Source organism: Dendrobates tinctorius, unplaced genomic scaffold (assembly GCF_039654945.1).
Source record: "Dendrobates tinctorius isolate UK_male_01 unplaced genomic scaffold, ASM3965494v1 ptg000134l, whole genome shotgun sequence".
Taxonomy (NCBI): domain Eukaryota; kingdom Metazoa; phylum Chordata; class Amphibia; order Anura; family Dendrobatidae; genus Dendrobates; species Dendrobates tinctorius.
The window spans coordinates 5,548,685-5,569,695 of record NW_027361802.1 but is presented as its reverse complement, the minus strand read 5'-3'; the positions used below and the strand labels follow the sequence as shown (position 1 = coordinate 5,569,695).

At 44.4% G+C, this 21,011-nt stretch overlaps 1 protein-coding gene across 11 annotated transcripts in view; it reads left to right on the top strand.

Moving 5' to 3' along the window:
- Positions 1-21,011, top strand: part of ELAVL2 (ELAV like RNA binding protein 2) — a 425,680-nt gene that overhangs the window by 242,817 nt on the left and 161,852 nt on the right. For 7 of the 11 annotated variants that reach the window (XM_073543693.1, XM_073543692.1, XM_073543702.1 and 4 more), the window contains one exon: positions 4,852-5,092. In XM_073543693.1, the coding sequence (XP_073399794.1) occupies positions 4,852-5,092 (241 nt within the window). The remainder of the gene's footprint in view (positions 1-4,851; positions 5,093-21,011) is intronic. The other 4 variants (XM_073543696.1, XM_073543695.1, XM_073543698.1 and 1 more) reach the window with 1 other exon arrangement.

Genomic DNA, 21,011 nt, shown 5'->3' with positions numbered 1-21,011 from the left:
CAGCCATTTTCAGGTCTCTCAAGAGATGCTCAATTGGGTGTAGGTTAGGGCTCTGGCTGGACCAGTCACGAATGGTCAGAGTTGTTCCGAAGCCACTCCTTTGTTATTTTAGCTGTGTGCTTAGGGTCATTGTCTTGTTGGAAGGTGAACCTTTCGCCAAGTCTGCGATGCAGAGCACTCTGGAAGAGGTTTTCATCCAGGATATCTCTGTACTTGGCCGCATTCATGTTTCATTGAATTGCAACCAGTGGTCCTGTCCCCCGAAGCTGAAGAACCTCATAGCATGATGCTACCTGGTTTTCTCCACACATACCTCTTATAACTTTTCGGTGATAGTTCTATCTTGGTCTTATCAGACCAAAGAATCTTATTTCTCATAGTCTGGGAATCCTTCATGTGTGTTTTTTTTTTTTTTTAATTTTTTTTTATATAAAGTAAACTCTATACAAGCTTTCATATGTCTTGCACTGAGGAGAGGCTTCTGTCGGGCCACTCTTCCATAAAAGCCTGACTGGTGGAGGGCTGCAGTAATAGTTGACTTTGTGGAACTTTCTCCCATCTCCCTACTGCATCTGTGGAGCTCAGCCACAGTGATCTTGGGGTTCTTCTTTACCTCTCTCACCAAGGCTCTTCTCCCACGATTGGTCAGTTTGCCTGGACGGCCAGGTCTAGGAAGACTTGTGGTGGTCCCAAGCTTAATCCATTTAAGGATTATGGAAGCCACTGTGCTCTTAAAAACCTTGAGTACTGCATAAATTCTTTTGTAACCTTGGCCAGATCTGTGCCTTGCCATAATTCTGTCTCTGAGCTCTTTGGCCAGGTCCTTTGACCTTATGATTCTCATTTGGCCTGACATGCACTGTGAGCTGTGAAGTCTTATATAGACAGGTGACCTTTACAAATCAAGTCCTATCAGTTTAATTAAACACAACTGGACTCCAATGAAGGAGTAGAACCATCTCAATGAGGATCAGAAGGAAATGGACAGCATGTGACTGAAATGAGTGTCTGAGCAAAGGCAGTTTATATTTTTTAATTTGCAAAAAATTCTACAATTGTTTTTCTCTGTCAAGATGGCTGCAATGAAACTGAGTGAAAAATTTAAAGGGGGTCTGAGTACTTTCCATACCCACTGTATAATAGATATGCCAAGAGAGCGGCCGTTTTCCCATATAGTTTCCACCTCGAACAGGTACTCCCAACTTCAGCTTTTTGTTATATTGGGATTCCCAATCAGAAGTTGACTGTCATAAATTCTTTTCTTTTTTAAATCAAGTCCAACATCTATGTTGATGCTGTCCCTTGAATGCAGATGTTTTGTGGCAGATTGTGGTGACTATGCTTAAGTTCCACCTATTCATTCACTGCTTATCCTAGCTGTCTGACCAGAATGGTGTAGGTATATGCTCTGCTTTTATTAGTGTGTTTTATGCAGATCCCCACTGGGCTACTGCTCATGCTCAGAGCACTCCAGGAAAGCACCCTACAGGAAGTACCATAAATGTCTAAGGCTAGGTTCACATTAGCGTTTGAGTCCGCAGTATGGTGCTGCGGACTTCTTTCCTTAAGCTCCTGCTACTTCCGCATGCATCCTGCGTACCGATCTTTAACATTGTGTACGCAGGGACATGTGTTGTATGCGGATGCGTCCGCGTGCGACGTTTTGAAATGCCCGCTGAATGCAAGAAAATGCGACATGTTGCGTTCAGAGGGCACTTGAAAACAATGCACGCGGACGCATCTGCATACAATGCATGTCCCTGTGTACACAATGTTAAAGACTGTTACGCAGGATGCATGTGGAAGTAGGTGGAGCTTAAGGAATGAAGTCCCCAGCACCACGCTGCGGACTCGAGCGCTAATGTGAACCTGGCCTAATTTAGCTATATGTGGTGAATAGTAATGAGATGTTATCTGATCACATTCACTCTTCAGAGCATGCTGGGTGTTATCAGAGCACCTGGGAGTTCTCATATATTATGTTCAAGTCCCTGTGGTTACATGATTTGCAGCTGTTAAGGGCCTGTCACACTAAGCGATATTGCTAGCGATATCTGTCTGATACTTACCTCCGACCGGCTCCCCGCTGATTATCGTTGATCGTGCGAGAACGTCCTGGACCTTTTCTCGTCGGGCGCTTCCTGCTGGTCTTCCTGTGGCGCCGACGAGCGATGCGTGGACGAGGGTGGAGGACGTCAGTATCGCCTCGTCTGACAGGTAAGTAACGACCGCTGACCCCTGCTATGTCGCTGGTGAGATCTCCCTGTGTGGCAGCTCACTAGCGACCACTTAGCGATGCACCAGCGATCCTGACCACGTCATATCGCTGGTCGGGATCACTGGTGCATCGCTAAGTGTGACAGTACCTTTAGACAGCCTGAACATGTGGGGATTCCCTAACAACAAGTAATCCCTGCCTGTCTTGAGGCCGAGTAACAGCCGTAAATCATGTAGGACTCAAACATAATATATAAGCACTCCCAAATGCTCTGGTAAGACATTATCAGAATACCTTTTCTCATCACATGACTAGTGGTTAAGTTATTTAGTAGAATAAACTGCAATAAAAGATGTAGCCTCTCTAACTGCTTCTCTCCATTACTGTTGTGAATATTTTTCTGTCAAATTATATTATAATACACCTCCATTACTGAAGAACATTTCAGAAGTGGTGTATTGAAACAAGGAAATTGCTTGTGATCTTGTGCAATGTGTGCAGACACGTTTTATAATCATTGTAAAATTAATGGGACTTTAGGCACAGAATGACTGTGAAAACCAAGTCCCGCCTCTCAATTCTTCACTGAGGGACCAATCATTTAAATACACCTTCCCTCAATCTCTTCCCCCTCTTCTTTGATTGACAGCGCTTCATGGGGCCAGAGAAGTGCAGATATGGAGGGAAACCAAACAAGTGGGAAGGTGTATAAATGGCCCCACTGTGACTCACAGAGCGCCTGCACTTGGATTGAACAGTTATTCTGTGCTGATGAAGTCCCTTTAATGAGTGCTTGGGACAGAAGTAAACACTGAACGGAGCTGCTGAGTACATTTCCATCCAAGTGTAGACTGTCGCTGGTTACTGCAGTACATATCCTGTTCATTTGAATACATGCTGTACTGCAGCGTCCACTACACTTCGAGAGGTACTTCACTTTGCAGCTTTCAAAGTGTTTATAGGGACTGGTGTAAAAAACCCCAGGTGATTGGTGTTAGACCATCACCTATTTGCTTTTGATTACTTATTCTGTGGATACGTCATTTATAACTTTTCCTTAATGTTTTTCTATGTATATTAAAGTGGTATTCTGTAATGTGATATTTATTTATGGCATACAAAACTTGTAGGAGAAGCCGTGCCAATTACCTTACTTTAGTCTAGGTGCACACCAGTGTATATTCTCTCATCCAAGAGGATTGAGCCAGTTATGCAAATAACAAATGGATCAGAGTTGGATCAGTGTGATACAATTTTCTTGGATTAGGAGAATCTGGTAATAAAATTTGTCCATCTTCTCCATTCTGTCAGTTTGTGAAAATCACACTGCACTCAGATGTCATCAGACCACAGCCCAATTTTTTTTTCTAATTAACTCGACTTACGTGGTCGAGTGCAATCTGAAAATCAGACCCAATTCGGGCATCAGAAAATCGGACATGTGCACAGTCCTATAGAGTAACATGTCAATACCCATTTAACACCAAGACCGGAGGTATTTTCATTCTTGCGTTTGTTTTTTTGCTCCCCTTCAACCCAGAGCTATAACTTCTTAATTTTTCGGTCAAAATGGCCATGTGTTTTTTGCGAGACAAGCTGTACTTTTGAACAACGCCATTGGGTTTAACTTATCGTGTTCTTGAAAATGGGGAAAAAAATTCCAAGTGCGGTGAAATTGCAAAAAAAGCGCAATTCCACAACTGTTCTTTGTTTTTCTCTTTTCACCATGTTCACTAAATGCTAAAACTGACCTGCCATTGATTCTCCAGGTCATTCCAGCTTTTTGACTTTTTTTTTTCTTCGTTACACCATTTAGCGATCAGGTTCATTTTTTTTTTTTATATTGGGCGATTCTGAACACGGCAATACTAAAATGTGATTTTTTTTTTTTTTTGAATAGGGTGAATGGGGGGTGATTTGAACTCTATTTTTTAATATTTTTAAAAACGTGTATATAGCTACTTTTGGCATGATTCAATAGTCTCCATTGGAGACTAAACGCTGTCGTAACCCAAGCTGCTTGTATGTAGCAGAGTTGCTGACTTGCTATGAGTGCCGACCAACGGGTGGTGCACATAGCAGTCCGGCAGTGACAACTATAGAGATCTGCTGGAGACCTTTGTTTGTCATGCCCAACCCATCAGTGACCCACGATAATGTGTCCGGGGGTCACCAATGGGCAGGATTTCCATTAAGCTTGCCGGAAGCGCGTGTTAAATGCTGCTGTCAGTTTGAGTGGCATTTAACTAGTTAACAATTGTAGAGGCACATTTCAGCTGTACAGCCGGAAAAGATGTAGGCTCCGCATCGGAGCCCACATCAAAGGGAGGGTGTCAGACATCGGCATACTATTACTTCCGATGTCGGAAAGGGGTTAATGTTGGATTTCAGCACTTTATAAAGCTCAAAAGTACATTAGTCTTACAATTCTGCCTGTTAAGCAAAGATAACTTTTTAGAATGTTGGTTTATTAGAACTTTTGCAAGAGCAATGTTTAATAACCTGTGTAGTTCATTAATATATACTTGGGTTTGAGCAATGCACATTACTAATTGTAGACATTGAAAGTTTCAATACAAATTGGCCCTAACAGCTTTTTTTTTTTTTTTCTTTCCTACATTCTGTCTTGTTAGCAGGTAATTGCTGCCATGGAAACACAGCTGTCCAATGGTCCCACTTGCAATAACACAGGCAACTGTCAAAACTCGATAAACAACTGCACATCTCCAGTGGACTCCAACAATACAGAGGATAGCAAGACCAACTTAATAGTGAACTACCTGCCTCAGAACATGACACAAGAGGAATTAAAAAGCTTGTTTGGGAGCATTGGAGAAATAGAATCCTGTAAACTAGTCAGAGACAAGATAACAGGTATACATTGTTAAATCACAAGCATTTCTGCAAAATTTAGTGTTTTTTTCCTTCAACAAACAGTAGTTGCATGCGACCTTTAGAGGACAGAGAATTAAGCCCTCCCATCTGTTTTTATCCTCTTAATATATTGCAGTCATCATATTTCCATATTTTTCGGACTACAAGATGCACCGGACCATAAGACACACCTAGGTTTTAGAGGAGGAAATTGGGGGAAAAAATTAAAGCAAAAAATGTGGTCAGTTCTGTACTTAATATCCCTTATCCTGGTAAATATGGTCCCCTAATCCCTATCCTGATACACATGGCCCCTCATCCCTATCCTGGTAGGAATGGTCCCCCCCTCATCCCTATCCTGGTAGGAATGCTCCCCCCCCTCATCCCTATCCTGGTAAAAATGGTCCCCCCCTCATCCCTATCCTGGTAGGAATGGTCCCCCCCCCCTCATCCCTATCCTGGTAGGAATGGACCCCCTCATCTTTATCCTGTAGGAATGGTCCCCCCTCATCCCCATTCTGGTAGGAATGGTCCCCCCTCATCCCCATTCTGGTAGGAATGGTCCCCCCTCATCCCTATCCTGGTAGAAATGGTCCCCCCCCATCCCTATCCTGGAAGGAATGGTCCTCCCTCATCCCTATCCTGGAAGGAATGGTCCTCCCTCATCCCTGTCCTGGAAGGAATGGTCCTCCCTCATCCCTGTCCTGGAAGGAATGGTCCTCCCTCATCCCGGTCCTGGAAGGAATGGTCCTCCCTCATCCCGGTCCTGGAAGGAATGGTCCTCCCTCATCCCGGTCCTGGAAGGAATGGTCCTCCCTCATCCCGGTCCTGGAAGGAATGGTCCTCCCTCATCCCTGTCCTGGAAGGAATGGTCCTCCCTCATCCCTGTCCTGGAAGGAATGGTCCTCCCTCATCCCTGTCCTGGAAGGAATGGTCCTCCCTCATCCCTGTCCTGGAAGGAATGGTCCTCCCTCATCCCTGTCCTGGAAGGAATGGTCCTCCCTCATCCCTGTCCTGGAAGGAATGGTCCTCCCTCATCCCTGTCCTGGAAGGAATGGTCCTCCCTCATCCCTGTCCTGGAAGGAATGGTCCTCCCTCATCCCTGTCCTGGAAGGAATGGTCCTCCCTCATCCCTGTCCTGGAAGGAATGGTCCTCCCTCATCCCTGTCCTGGAAGGAATGGTCCTCCCTCATCCCTGTCCTGGAAGGAATGGTCCTCCCTCATCCCTGTCCTGGAAGGAATGGTCCTCCCTCATCCCTGTCCTGGAAGGAATGGTCCTCCCTCATCCCTGTCCTGGAAGGAATGGTCCTCCCTCATCCCTGTCCTGGAAGGAATGGTCCTCCCTCATCCCTGTCCTGGAAGGAATGGTCCTCCCTCATCCCTGTCCTGGAAGGAATGGTCCTCCCTCATCCCTGTCCTGGAAGGAATGGTCCTCCCTCATCCCTGTCCTGGAAGGAATGGTCCTCCCTCATCCCTGTCCTGGAAGGAATGGTCCTCCCTCATCCCTGTCCTGGAAGGAATGGTCCTCCCTCATCCCTGTCCTGGAAGGAATGGTCCTCCCTCATCCCTGTCCTGGAAGGAATGGTCCTCCCTCATCCCTGTCCTGGAAGGAATGGTCCTCCCTCATCCCTGTCCTGGAAGGAATGGTCCTCCCTCATCCCTGTCCTGGAAGGAATGGTCCTCCCTCATCCCTGTCCTGGAAGGAATGGTCCTCCCTCATCCCTGTCCTGGAAGGAATGGTCCTCCCTCATCCCTGTCCTGGAAGGAATGGTCCTCCCTCATCCCTGTCCTGGAAGGAATGGTCCTCCCTCATCCCTGTCCTGGAAGGAATGGTCCTCCCTCATCCCTGTCCTGGAAGGAATGGTCCTCCCTCATCCCTGTCCTGGAAGGAATGGTCCTCCCTCATCCCTGTCCTGGAAGGAATGGTCCTCCCTCATCCCTGTCCTGGAAGGAATGGTCCTCCCTCATCCCTGTCCTGGAAGGAATGGTCCTCCCTCATCCCTGTCCTGGAAGGAATGGTCCCCCCCTCATCTTTGTCCTGGAAGGAATGGTCCCCCCTCATCTTTGTCCTGGTAGGAATGGTCCCCCCTCATCCCTATTCTGGTATGCTTGGCCCCCACCCCCATCTCTATCCTAGTATGCATGGCCCTCACCCCCATCCTGGTATGCATGGCCCCCAATACATGAATATTCATTTAAGTATCGGCACACGTGACCTCCAGCAGTAGCAGGAAGGCTTCGGCTGACACTGTGCTCGCTAGCGATCAATGAATACTCAGTGCTTTCCACGCCCACATTCCCAGAGTGCAGACCATTGAGCATTCCAGAAGCTGCCCTTCGGCTTGTAATCCGCTCATGATGTCCCTGCCATGCGCTGCTTACAAGCATTAAGCAGCTGCTGGCATCTGAGCTGGATGCTGCGAGGGAGCGCTGGGAAGGTAAGTGTAATGGTTTGTTTTTTTAATGTGTTTCGATGGGGCCATGCATACTAGGGTGGGGGACAATCATACCAGGATACCATTAAGGAGAAATGAATATTCATTTCCCTCCACGCCTGTGGGCGTGGAATGCAGTGAATATTCATTTTTTCTTTAGCAGCGGGCACAGGAGTTAGCCGGCTCCCACGTCTGTGACCCGCTGCTCTGCCAAAACCGCTCCCCACCATAGCCATAGCGGCTACATCCGGACTATAAGATGCAACCCCCATTTTTCCTCCACATTTTTGGAGGAAAAAAGTGCGTCTTATAGTCCAAAAAATAAGGTATATAGCACTGTGTGTTTACAGTTTCAGTTTATCTTCTATCCAGGTAATTCTTCCCTTTTCCATTAGTAGGGCTACGTGCCCACGATCAGCAATAGCAGCGTTTTAGATGCCTCATATTTTCACTTCCTCCAAAACACTGCATTCTAATCACAGTTAAAGCCGCGTGCTCTTAGTGAACTCTGCGGATTTATCGTATCTGAAAAATAGCTATGGGGAAACTACGAAGTCTCTACTGCCGAAATTAAGATGCTGCGGCTAATAAACCCGCTCCGCGAGTGAGTATATGCAGTGGTAAGTAAAAACACAGTGTGAATGGGATGTCTTTAAATGCCATCCACTATGCTTCTAAGGCCTGTTTCACACTTCCGTTTTTTCAAATCCGTCAAAATCCGTTGTTTTCCGTAAAAAAACGGATCCGCCATTTTTTGCAGGATCCGTTTTTTTTGTCCCATAGACTTCCATTACGGTTACCGCGGATCCGTCAAAAAAACGGATCCGTTTTTAAAAAAAACGGATCCGTTTGCATCAGTTTCCGTCAAAAAAACGGAAACGGATCCGTTTGGCGGACACAAAAACGGAAGTGTGAAACAGGCCTAATGTAGAACGCAGCACAAATGCGCTGCATCCAAAACGCTGCTATTGCTGAGGCATAGAGCCTTAAAGGGAAGAGTGATACTGCCTCTTGAGACTTTAGCATACTGAAAATATATGCCTTAAATGTTGATTGGTGGGTGTTCATTCCCGGGACACTCACTTTTCAAGAAAATAAAGATCTTTGTCTCCCTCATCAGCATTTTAGAGAGGATGAGGTCATGCATGTAAATGTCTCCATCAAAGAATGTCTGTTTTTGCCGACAGTCTAGCATTTCACAACTCCCATAAACTCAAGTGAAAGTTACATTTCAACAAACTTTGCATAAATCGTAGTACAAGCGATATGAAACTTTGCAATAGATCTTTTCAGAGAAATTTGCTTCTTTCCCCACTTATGAGCCTGTACATCCCCTATCTACTACCTCTTGAACTTATCATCCTCTGAAAAACAACTGAAATCTGTCTTTGTCAAAGCAAGATAAACTGCCACCTCACTGAAGTACTTAAGTAAGGAAAACACAGACCAGACCAGGCAGACACAGGCAGATCGAACTGCGGCATTTATTTCACCTGTGTTGGATTCACATCCACACAGCGAAGTACTACTATGTAAATTCTTCCATGGGGTTGTGTACTACAAAGAAAAAAGTGTGAATCAATCTGTGTATAGTACACAATCTTAGGAGCCGATCTCCAACCACTAGCCCAGAGACAACAGTTTGAGATGACCAATGCTTTTAAGGGTTTTTTCTTACTTTTTTTATTGAATATTTTCATGTGTAGCTTAAAAAAACTAAGTATCCATGCAAGGACAAGGAAAAGCAAAAAATGGCAAAATGGTCATTTAAAACAGCAAGACAATCAAGTAAAGCATAACCACCTTACTTGAGTCGGATTCACTCAACAATTACGGTAATTGTCCAGAGCGTTGCCATAATGCTGTCTTGAGTATCTTATCCCTTATCATAAACATCCGATAAAGAAAATAGAATGAAAAGTGTAGAGTAGGTAATAGAAAATACTTAAAAGAGAAAGGGGGAAATAAGGGGGTCTGATTAAGAGGACGGAAGAAAATGGGGAGAGAGAAGGGAACTGAGGGGTGAAGTATGAGGAGAGTTGACTCTCTCCCGTTTGTGTTAACTGCCTGTCTGTTTTTAAACAGCAGACAAAAAGGCAGCAACACTTACCTGCCCTGGTCTTGGAACAAATGCACTAAAGGGTGCAGCCAGCCCATAAAGCAAAGATGTCAGCAACACAGGTGCAAAATACCAGATCAACAGCCACTCTCCACCTACACATTCCTGGAGGAGGTGACTGCCCGGCATACAATTGCACAATAAAAGCCAGCATAGGGCGTTGTTGGCACAAAGGTACTGCACAGTGGCTGGTTCACATCTGTACCACCTAGTTAAAAGGTTAAAGTTAGTTTGCTGAGCCCTACAAGCCGAAGGCAGCCTGTGTGCACAAAATAAAGCTTTCTTTCCATTGCTCAAAAGAAAACTCTAGCCCAATCTCCCGTTCCCAATCCAAGGTAACAGGGCTGTGGAGTCGGAGTCGGTGCTCATTTTGGTGGAGTTGGAGTCGGTATAAAATGGACCGACTCCTAAAATATATAATAAATTGGGTACAGTAATTCAATGCAGGATGTGCTGAATATTTTTTCATAGGAGTTTGGGAAAGTTATGAAATGTCCTATAAATGGCTGTTATATTCCTGATCTAAGGCTACATTCACACACAGCGTTTTTCCTGTGTTTTTTGAGGATACGTTTTTCAGCTGCAAAAGCTGATCATCTTTTTAAAAAACCATCACCTGAAAGGTTTTTGAGCTCATAGATAATGTTTTCAATAGCAAAAGCAGATTAGAAATCTGCTCTATCTATCCATTTATCCATATCTGTCTATCCATATCGTATCTGTACCAAAAAGAATGAAAACCGGGTAGTACACCAATATATATTCTGTTCTATCTAAATATCTTGATTATTGGATCATAAAAATGATTAAATGTCTGAGGTTCACATTGTACTACAATAAATTTTTCACTTAAATATAAGCAATATGTGTCGGAGTCGTGGAGTCGGAGTTGGAGTCGGTGTAAGGGAAATTGAGGAGTCGGAGTCGCAGGTTTGGCTTACCGACTCCACAGCCCTGCAAGGCAAACCATGACTTAGTCTCACAAGTATACTCAATTATGTCAGAGAACCGAGAATGATTGTGCAGGGCTCATCTCTTGCATCATCAATGATTCCAGTGGCATTAGATCTGTTTTGTTTAATGGAGCTGGCTGGAGGGACGACATGAAGGAACGTAGTTGCAAATATGCAAACCATGAGATGTGGAGTTCTGGAAATTCCTCCCTCAGTTCTGCCAGTGATTACCATCTCTCTAACGTCCTAGAGATGTGCATCACTCTATGTTTAGGTGTGTTGGACCACACCGAGAACGACCCTACTCCAACACCCGGGGGAAACTCGGGTTTGTCAAACACTGGGGTCATGGGACCAGGGCTGTTTGAGAAACTCCATGCTAAAATAGACGAGTCCCATATTTTAAGTAGATCACATCTCAGAAAAGGGAGGGAGTTACGGTGTATCTTAGGGGACCAAAGTAGCGAAGTCAGTGCCCGTGGTGAGAGACCTTTCTATCGAGACCCATTGTTTTCCTCCCTGATCATGAAACCAGTCCAAGGGGCCCGTATCACTATGGCTGCCCGAAGGTAGTTTCTCAAGTTCGGAATGCCCGTACCACCCTCTGATTTGGGTTTGCTAAGCAGTGAGAAAGCAAGTCCAAGGTCTTTTCAGTCCCCATATGATCTTAATACAGACTGTGTAGATGCTTAAAAAATGTACCTGTGAGTTTCACCAGAATTGCCTGGAACAGGTACAACAGTCTGGGAAGAATATCCATTTTGATGACATTTATTCTACCAAACCAGGACAACCTAGCTCTCCCATATCTTTGAAGATCGTCTGTAATGCGTGTTAAAAGAGGGGCGAAGTGGGCCTGATATAATTGGGAAGTCTCTGATGTCAACTGTGCTCCCAGATAATGCATTGATGGTGGAACACCACCGAAAGGGAAATAAGTTTTGTAGCACCACCCTCTCCTGACCCGGCACTGTAATATTAACCCCTTTCCTACATTGGACGTAATATTCCGTCCATGTGACCTGGGACCTAAGTCCCAAGGATGGAATTTTACGTCACATGTGATCAGCGGCGCGTCACGGCCGGGTGTCCGCTGATTATCACAGCTGACATCCGGCACTGTCAGGGGCTGTCACAGACCGCCCCCGGCACAGTAACTCCTGGCACACTGCGATCAAACGTGATCACAGTGTATCGGGGGCATAGGAGAGAAGTGCTTCCCTGCGACCCCCGGAGCGACGCGATGTGCTGCGTTGCTCAGAGTGTCGTCCTCCCTGCAGGCCCCCGGATCCAATATGGCTGCAGGGGGCCTTCAGGGTCCTGCAGGGGAGGAGTCTTCCTCACTGCCTGCTGAGAGCAGGCAGGAGGAAGCCAGCAGCGCCTGTCAGATCGCCGATCTGACACCGCTCTTTTCTAAGTGTCAGATCGGCGATCTGACAAGACAGGGATATGTCCCCCCGGGACAAAATAATAAAGTTTAAAAAAAAAGTGTAAATAATTAAAAAAAAATCACAAAATAAAAAAAAATTCCCTAATTCTTTTTTTCTAAATAAAAAAAAAAATAAAAGTACACATTTAGTATTGCCGCGTCCGTAACGACCCGCCCTATAAAACTAACAAACTAGTTAACCCCTTAAAAAAAACAATGCTTTATTATCATAACGCCGAATAAAAAGTGCAATAATGCGCGATCAAAAAGACGTATGTGAATAAACATGGTACCACTGAAAACGTCATCTTGTTCCGCAAAAAAACGAGCCGCCATACAGCATCATCAGCGAAAAATAAGTTATAGCTCACAGAATAAAGCGATGCAAAAATTATTTATTTAAAATTGTTTTTATTGCATAAAAACGACATAAATGAGATCGCTGTTAGGGCAAGTTAGGATAGGATATGGGTTGAACTAGATGGACTTAAAGTCTCCCTTCAACCTTAATAACTGTTACTATGTACTGACCCAAAGAATAAAACCGTTTTATCAATTTTACCGCACGCGTAAACGCACCCCCCAAAAGAAATTCATGAAATGCTGGTTTTTGTTCATTTTGCGTCCCAAAAATCGGAATAAAAAGCTATCAAAAAATGTCACATGCCCGAAAATAGTACCAATAAAAACTTCAACTCGTCCCGCAAAAAAGACCTCACATGACTCTCTGGTTCAAAATACGGAAAAATTATAGCTCTCAAAATGTGGTGATGCAAAAACTATTTTTACAATAAAAAGCGTCTCTTAGCGTGCGACAGCTGCCAAAGAAAAACTCGCCATAAATGAAACCCCCCTTTATCACCCCTTTAGGTAGAGAAAAATAATAAAATGAAAGTATTTATTTTTCATTTTCCGGTTAGGTCTAGGGCTGAGATTAGGGATAGGGGTGTGTTGGGGTTAGGGTTGGCGTTTGAATTAGGGGTTTCCACTATTTGGGCACATCAGGAGCTCTCCAATCGCAACATGGCGTTTGAGCTCAATTCCAGCCAAAAAGTGAAATGGTGCTGCTTCCCTTCCGAGCTCTGCCATGCACCCAAATAGGGGTTTACCCCCACATATGGGGTATCAGCGTACTCGGGACAAATTGCACAATAGGTTTTGGGGTTCTGTTACCCTTGGGAAAATAAAAATTGGAGGAGAAAAGATCACTTTTGTGGAAAAAACATGATTTTTTAATTGTACGGCTGTACGTTCTAAACTTCTGTGAAGCCCCTGGGGGTTTAAAGTTCTCACCACACATCTAGATAAGTTCCTTGGGGGGTCTAGTTTCCAAAATGGGGTCACTTGTGGGGGGGTTTACACTGTTTAGGCACATCAGGGGATCTCCAAACGTGACATGGCGTCCGATCTGAATTCCAGCAAATTTTGCATTGAAAAAGTCAAGCGCGCTCATTCCCTTCTGAGCTCTGCCTTGCGCCGAAACAGTGGTTTCCCCCCCCCACATATCAGGTATCAGCGTACTCAAGACAAATTGCACAATATCTTTTGCAGTCCAATTTCTCCTGTTACCCTTGGTAAAATAAAAAAATTGAGCCTGAAGTAATTTTTTTGGTGAAAAAAAGTTAAATGTTCATTTTTTTTAACATTCAAAAAATTCTTGTGAAGCACCTGAAGGGTTAACAAACTTCTTTAATGTGGTTTTGAGCACCTTGAGGGGTGCAGTTTTTAGAATGGTGTCGCTTTTGGGTATTTTCTATCATATAGACCCCTCAAAGTGAATTCAAATGTGATGTGGTCCGTAAATATAAAATGGTGTTGCAAAATTGAGAAATCGCTGGTCAACTTTTAACCCTTATAACTTCCTAACAAAAAAAAATTTTGGTTCCAAAATTGTGCTGATGTTAAGTAAACATATTTGAAATGTTGTTTTTTTTGTGTGCCATATCTGTGATTTAAGGGCATAAAAATTAAAAGTTGGAAAATTGCGAAATTTGAAAAATTTTCGCCAAATTTCCATGTTTTTCATAAACGCAAGTTATATGAATGAAATTTTACCACTAACATGAAGTACAATATGTCACGAGAAAACATTGTCAGAATCACCAGGATCTATGGAAACGTTTCAGAGTGATTACCTCATAAAGGGACAGTGGTCAGAATTGTAAATATTGGCCCGGTCATGAACGTGCAAACCACCCTTGGGGGTAAAGGGGTTAAAACCCCTGACATTTAAAGAGACTATCTTGATTGTAGACATTGTCAAACCCAAGGATAGATGCTGTAGAAGATTGTAGAGAGGGCCAGAACAGGACAGAGGGTAGAGCCTGAGAGAGAGGAGGGTAAGCAGAAGGTTAGGGAAGGATGGGAACAGAAAGCCAAAAAAGATGAGGGAAAAAAGTAAATATAGAGAACCTAAAGAAAATGTAAGAGCCTGTCAAGGGTAGGCAACTTCCTCAATCCTAGGCTGAGGAAACTCTATTCGGGAAGTCCTCTCGTAACACTGAGAAGATCTCCTGACGTCTGCAAGTGCAAGCTTTCTATGTGGGGGGTGTCTCAAGATGCGGGTACACAGCCCACATGGACCAAGAATCATATCACATTTGTTTGTATAGATCCAAGCATCTAGAAATCAACAAACAGGGTAACCCCAATCCTTCCCCCCTATCTCCAGAAAAGCACACAGGTACGTGGAGTAAATACTACATTCTCATAGTCTGAAACCTGATTCCGAAATATGGATTACCACCATCTCTGCCCGCATATTGGCTCTCCACCAGAAGAGCAGTTGTCTCATTAGGAGCAAGGTGCCCCTCTTAGCTATGGTCAAGTCACTATCAACATACGAGCTACCTTGGTCCCGGTACACATCTTTACAAAAATTATAGAGGAACAAAGAGCAAGTGTCACTGTTCTGCAGATTGTGTGGAAGATGGGCGAGAGACTGGCTACGCCTGCCCTTTTGGCAATGGTTGCTGGGAAGGTCTGCGATGGTTGCTGTAAGGCGCCACAGGTCTTGGCATGTTTGGCCAATCAGTTATCTGAACCTGTGGGAAGTCCAGCCTCTCCAGAAATCCCTGCAAGCCCTGAAGATCTCTCAGCGACACCACTCCCCTCTGGTCTTGTACCTGCAATTGGAAGAGGAATCCCCATGAATAAGGGTATGTTCTGTTCTCTCAATGCCTCCAGGATGTAAAGCCCTGTGTTAGGCCAGGGTTCGACAAGTCCGCTAAGAACTGCAGGTGGACTCCGTTGAACTCTAAGGGGCCCTTGATCCTGGCTTGCGCCCTTATGTCCTCTTTGACCCTGTAAAAATGAAACAAGCAGATAATGTCCCTCGGCCTGCTGGTGTCATTACTCCAAGGCCTGATGGCCCAATGTGCTTTATCCACGATTATTTCCTCCGTTGGACTCCTTTCCAAAAGCGTGTTAAATATTCCTTTCAAGGTGTGCATCAGGTCCTGGTTTGTTGTGGTCTCAGGCAGACCCCGGATGCGGATATTGCGCCGATTTTGGTTCTCAGTTCTCCATGTCAAGCAGGGCGTTTATCTGCTGAGTATGTTGGTCAATGAGTCTTTTGGGCAACTTGCTCATATGTCAGTACAGTGGAGGCTTATTCCATCTATGACTGTCTGTGACTTGGGACACAGTGGCATTGAGTGAATCTCCGCTTTATATAGGTTCTCCAACCGTGCAATATATCATTCCAATCCGTTTTTTGTGGGGAACTGACATTTGGGCCTGCAGTTCTTTTATTTCATTCATCATGTTCAAGGAGCTGTGCTGGCATCATCCCTTCTCTGCTGAGTTTTATCCTGCCCTCTGTCCTGTTCACTGGGAGAGGACATATACTGAGAAGAATAATCCCTTGTGGCCATTTTAAGTCCTTGGGGTTTAGCAGAGCCTCTTGGGTCAGTGGAGAATTTTGGATATTTCCTGTTTTTGCTGCCCCTGAAGTCATGGGTGTGTCTGCAGTGGAGGGGGAAGAGGATGGTGCAGACTTTCTGCTGTTCCTGCCCATAATACTGCATTCCGCTGATAAGAATTGCACAGTTAATATAAGTGGCTGTAGAAGCACACTCCCCAGAGTCCCTGGTTTACAGAGGTTAATCTCCAGTCCGCTGGAATGTCCTCCCCACACTCCTGGTATTAGGCCAGGTTCACATTGCGTTAACCCAGCCCGTTCAACACATAGCGTTGACGGGCTACGTTAACTCTATAGCATAACGCGATCACGTTAATGCTATACCCGCTAGTGCAGATTATTCATCTGCGCTAGTGGTGATGGAGCCCCAGACGCTGCAGCCCACGTCCGAGGCTCCGTCACTGAATGACGGCACATCGCGAACGCATCGCGATGCCTCTGACAATGGGGGTTAATGGCAGCGTTAATGGACTGCGTTACACCGCGGTGTAAAGCAGTCCGTCTAACGGACTGCCATAACGCAATGTGACCCCGGCCTTACACTGTTTCAATAATTGCTATGGACTGTTGGCATCTTCTCCCCTTATCACAGTCACACTATGCTCCTCTGTGGGTGGTCCCTGCAGCCTCCTAATGTCTCTCAGGCTTATGTGCCCACGTAGTTTTTAGGTGCTGCGGATTTCTCCCTGCGGATCTTGTAAAATCCGCAGGTAAATCCGCAGGTCAAAAGACCTGCGGTTTACCTGCGGATTAGCCTGCAGTTTTGCCCTGCGGTTTCTCACCTCAATGGTGAAGGTGTGAAACCGCAGCAAAATCTGCACAAAGAATTGACACACTGCGGATTGTAACCCGCAGCAAATCTGCGCGAAAAAATCCGCAGCATGTGCACTGCGTTTTTTTTTTTTTTTATTTCCATAGGAAATAAAGGTACTGTACAACGCAGCAGAATCCGCTGCGGACCCGCAGGGACAAATCCGCTGCGGATCCGCAGCAGAATCTGCAGCCTGTGCACATACCCTCAAGCTTCTCTCCTGACATGGATCTTCAATGACTCTCCTCCGGACTGTGGGATTAGCTGCACTCGTCCTCCACTCCTTCCAGTTTTCTAGATGTGGTGCTCTTGCTCCAGAACCTCTCCCCAGGTGCTTTTATTCCATCAGATGCTGATTCCGTCCATGTGAGCAGCAGGAGCTCTCACGCCAATGCTTCTGTCCCATGCCATTGCTAGGCCATGTCCCTTCTTTTAAGGGATTAAGAAAGTTTAAAGGTGGACACATCTGTCAGCCATTTGTCATAATGGGGCTTAACATAATTAGGATCAGACACTTATTTCTTAGCGCCATTAAAAAGTGGCGCTGAGGAGTAACTATCCTTAACTGCCGCCATTAAAAGACATATCTGCTGTCGTTAAGGGGTTACAACTTTCATCACTTCTTGATGGTATGTTTTTGTTTACAGCTCTTTGCCTTAGAGACTGATAATACATTTGCAGTCTTTAAAAGCTCTTTTCTCTAGAGCTTGTACGCTGGAACACATTGTGACCTCTTAAACCCAGCTAGTTTAAAGTACCTCCTATAGTGTTATTTTTTTTGTCATTCAAAAGTGCAGCTCGTCTTTCAAAAACAGGCCCTCCTACAGTTTTGTTGATGGAAAAATTATTTAAACACTCTTTAGCCTTAGGGGTACTTCACACTAAGCGAGATCGCTGATGAGTCACCGATTTTGTGATGCATCAGCGATCTCGCCAATGATCTCGCTCATCAGCGACCAGCCCCCCCCCCCCCCCCCCGCCGGGTATCGCTGATTGTGCAGGAGTGTCCTGGGCCATTTTTTAATCATTGGTCTCCCGCTGGCCAGCACGCATCGCTGCGTGTGGCAGCAGGAAACCATCGATCAGTGAGCTCCCAGCGCTGTAAGCAGATGCTGGGAGCTGGTATCCAAGGTAAACAGGTAACTAAGGGTGCGCGTCCCTTAGTTACCCTGGATACCAGTGTGCTCTCGCTGGGAGCTGTTATCCATGGTAATCCGGGTAACTAAGCGCCGCGCACGCTTAGTTACCCGCATCCTCGCTGGTCCTGATCTCTGGTGAGTCTGCCTGTTTGACAGCTCACCAGCGATCCTCACCAGGTCATATCTTTGTCGTGATGGCTGGTGCATCGCTTAGTGTACCGAGACCCTTCGTCGACACAAACACAGGAGACTGATGGGTTACTTTGACTTTCAGGGGTCTGCTCAAAATCCCCATCACTGTCATCTCACTCCTGCCGTGACGCTAAACCAGTGTTCCTCAACTTCAGTCCTCAAGAGCCACCAACAGATCATGTTTTCAGGATTTCCCTTAAAATTGCACAGGTGAGATCTGCTCACCTGCACAGGCAATAATTCCACCACCTGGGTGATACTAAGGAAATCCTTAAAACCTGACCTGTTGGTGGCTCTTGAGGACTGAAGTTGGGGAACACTGTGCTAAGCCATATAATTAGCTTCATAGGAGACTAACATTTTCACTATATACTTTGGTATAAACGATCAAACAATTGGAGGTTAAAGTAGTCTAAAAAAAAAAAAGAAGAAAAAGTAAAAACAAACGAATATTGCTGCTTTCGCAAGAGTATGTGCACACGTTGCGGATTCTGCTGCGGATCCGCAGCAGATATGGCCCTGAAAACACGATATGGCAGCAGCAACGTGATGGGGCCACTCAGTCCTCATCTGAGGCCACTCACTGTGCAGCATTATCTGGGGCCACTCACTGTGCAGCGTTATCTTTGGCCACAACACACTGTGCAGCATTATCTTTGGCCACAACACACTGTGCAGCATTATCTTTGGCCACAACACACTGTGCAGCATTATCTGGGGCCACAACACACTGTGCAGCATTATCTGGGGCCACAACACACTGTGCAGCATTATCTGGGGCCACAACACACTGTGCAGCATTATCTGGGGCCACTCACTGCACCCTAGGCTTATACGCGAGTCAATAAGTTTTCCCAGTTTTTTGTGACAAAATAAGGGGGTCAGCTTATTCACAGGTCGGCTTATACACAAGTATATACGGTATTTTTTTTTTTTTTTTTTTTTTTCAGTACGTTGTATGGTAAAATAAAAGGTTCCATTCAAAACTAAACTTATCCTGCAAAAAGAACAAGTCCTCATATGTCTGTGGACAGAAAGTTATTGTTTTTGGAGAAATTCAAGATGTAGTCATAAGCAGAATAAAGTCAATTTCGATTAAACTTAAATGGTTAAATGTTTAAAAATATTAATTTTGTTTGGGTGGAGTCTTTCCAATTTCCATTAAGGAGGCAAAAAAAAAAGCTATATACCTGTTGGTATCACCAAAATAATGCTGATCCACAGAATAAAGTTAACTCATTGAATGTGCAGTGCGTAAATGGCAGAAAAACTGAAAACTTCAAAAATAAATTTAAATTTCTCACCAGAGTTCATAAAAATTTTTGTAATAAGAGGTGTACCCCAAAATGCTGCAACCAAATAAAAATATTATAGCTCCTGCAATGTGACAATGAAAAAAGTTCAGCAAAAAGATTCTCCCATTTTATATTAAATACTGCTTTTTTTTTTCTCTATGATATGCTTAAGGCTATGTGCACACGGTGCGTATTCTGTGCTTGCATTTTCTGTGCAGAATTCACGAAATCCGCAGGTCAAATGACCTGCATTTTTCCTGCGGATTTCTTCCTGTTTTTTTGCGGTTTTCTTGCGGTTTTTGTGCGGTTTTCCACTGCGGTTTTCCCCCTGTGGATTTGGAGAATGAAGCAGGTAGAAAACCGCACAAAAGTCACATGCACTTCTTTTAAATCTGCAGCAATTCCGCACTGATTTTTCTGCACAGCTTTTATTTTTCTCCATTGATTTACATTGTACTGTAAATCATAGTGCGGATCTGCAGCGTTTCTGCACGGAAAAATCCACTGCGGATCCGCAGGAAATCTGCATTGTGTGCACATAGCCCAAGTCTTGCAAGGGCACTTAACCCCTTTACCCCCAAGGGTGGTTTGCACGTTCATGACAGGGCCAATTTTTACAATTCTGACCACTGTCCCTTTGAGGTAATAACTCTGAAACTCTTCCATGGATCCCGGTGATTCTGACATTATTTTCTCGTGATATATTGTACTTCATGTTAGTGGTAAAATTTCATTCAAATAACTTGCGTTTGTGAAAAAAAACGGAAATTTGGCAAAAATTTTGCAATTTTCCAACTTGAAATTTTTATGCCCTTAAATCAGATATGGCACCCAAAAAAACTTAATAACATTTCCCATATGTTTACTTTACATCAGCACAATTTTGGAACCAAAATTTTTTTGTTAGGAAGTTATAAGGGTTAAAAGCTGACCAGCGACTTTTCATTTTTGCAACACCATTTTAATTTTACGGACCACATCACATTTGAAGTCACTTTGAGGGGTCTATGATAGAAAATACCCAAAAGTGATACCATTCTAAAAAATGCATCCCTCAAGGTGCTCTAAACCACATTCAAGAAGTTTATTAACCCTTCAGGTGCGTCACAGGAATTTTTTGAATGTTTAAAAAAACTTTTTCACCAAAAAATTTCTTCAGGTCCAATTTTTTTTTACCAAGGGTAACAGGAGAAATTGGACACAAGTTATTGTGCAATTTGTCCTGAGTACGCTGATACCTGATATGTGGGGGAACCACTGTTTCGGCACATGGCAGAGCTCAGAAGGGAATGAGCGCCGTTTGACTTTTTCAATGTAAAATTGACTGGAATTCAGATCTGATGCCATGTCACGTTTGGAGAGCCTCTGATGTGCCTTAACAGTGGAAACCCCCAACAAATGAACGCATTTTGGAAACCAGACCCCCCAAGGAACTTGTCTAGATATGTGGTGAGAACTTTGAACCCCCAAGGGCTTCACAATAGTTAATAACATGCAGCTGTACAATTAAAAAAATCTTATTTTTTCCACAAAAATTATCTTTTAGTCCCCAATTTTTTTATTTTGCCAAGGGTAACAGGATAAACTAGACCCCAAAAGTTGTTCAATTTGTCCTGAGTATGCT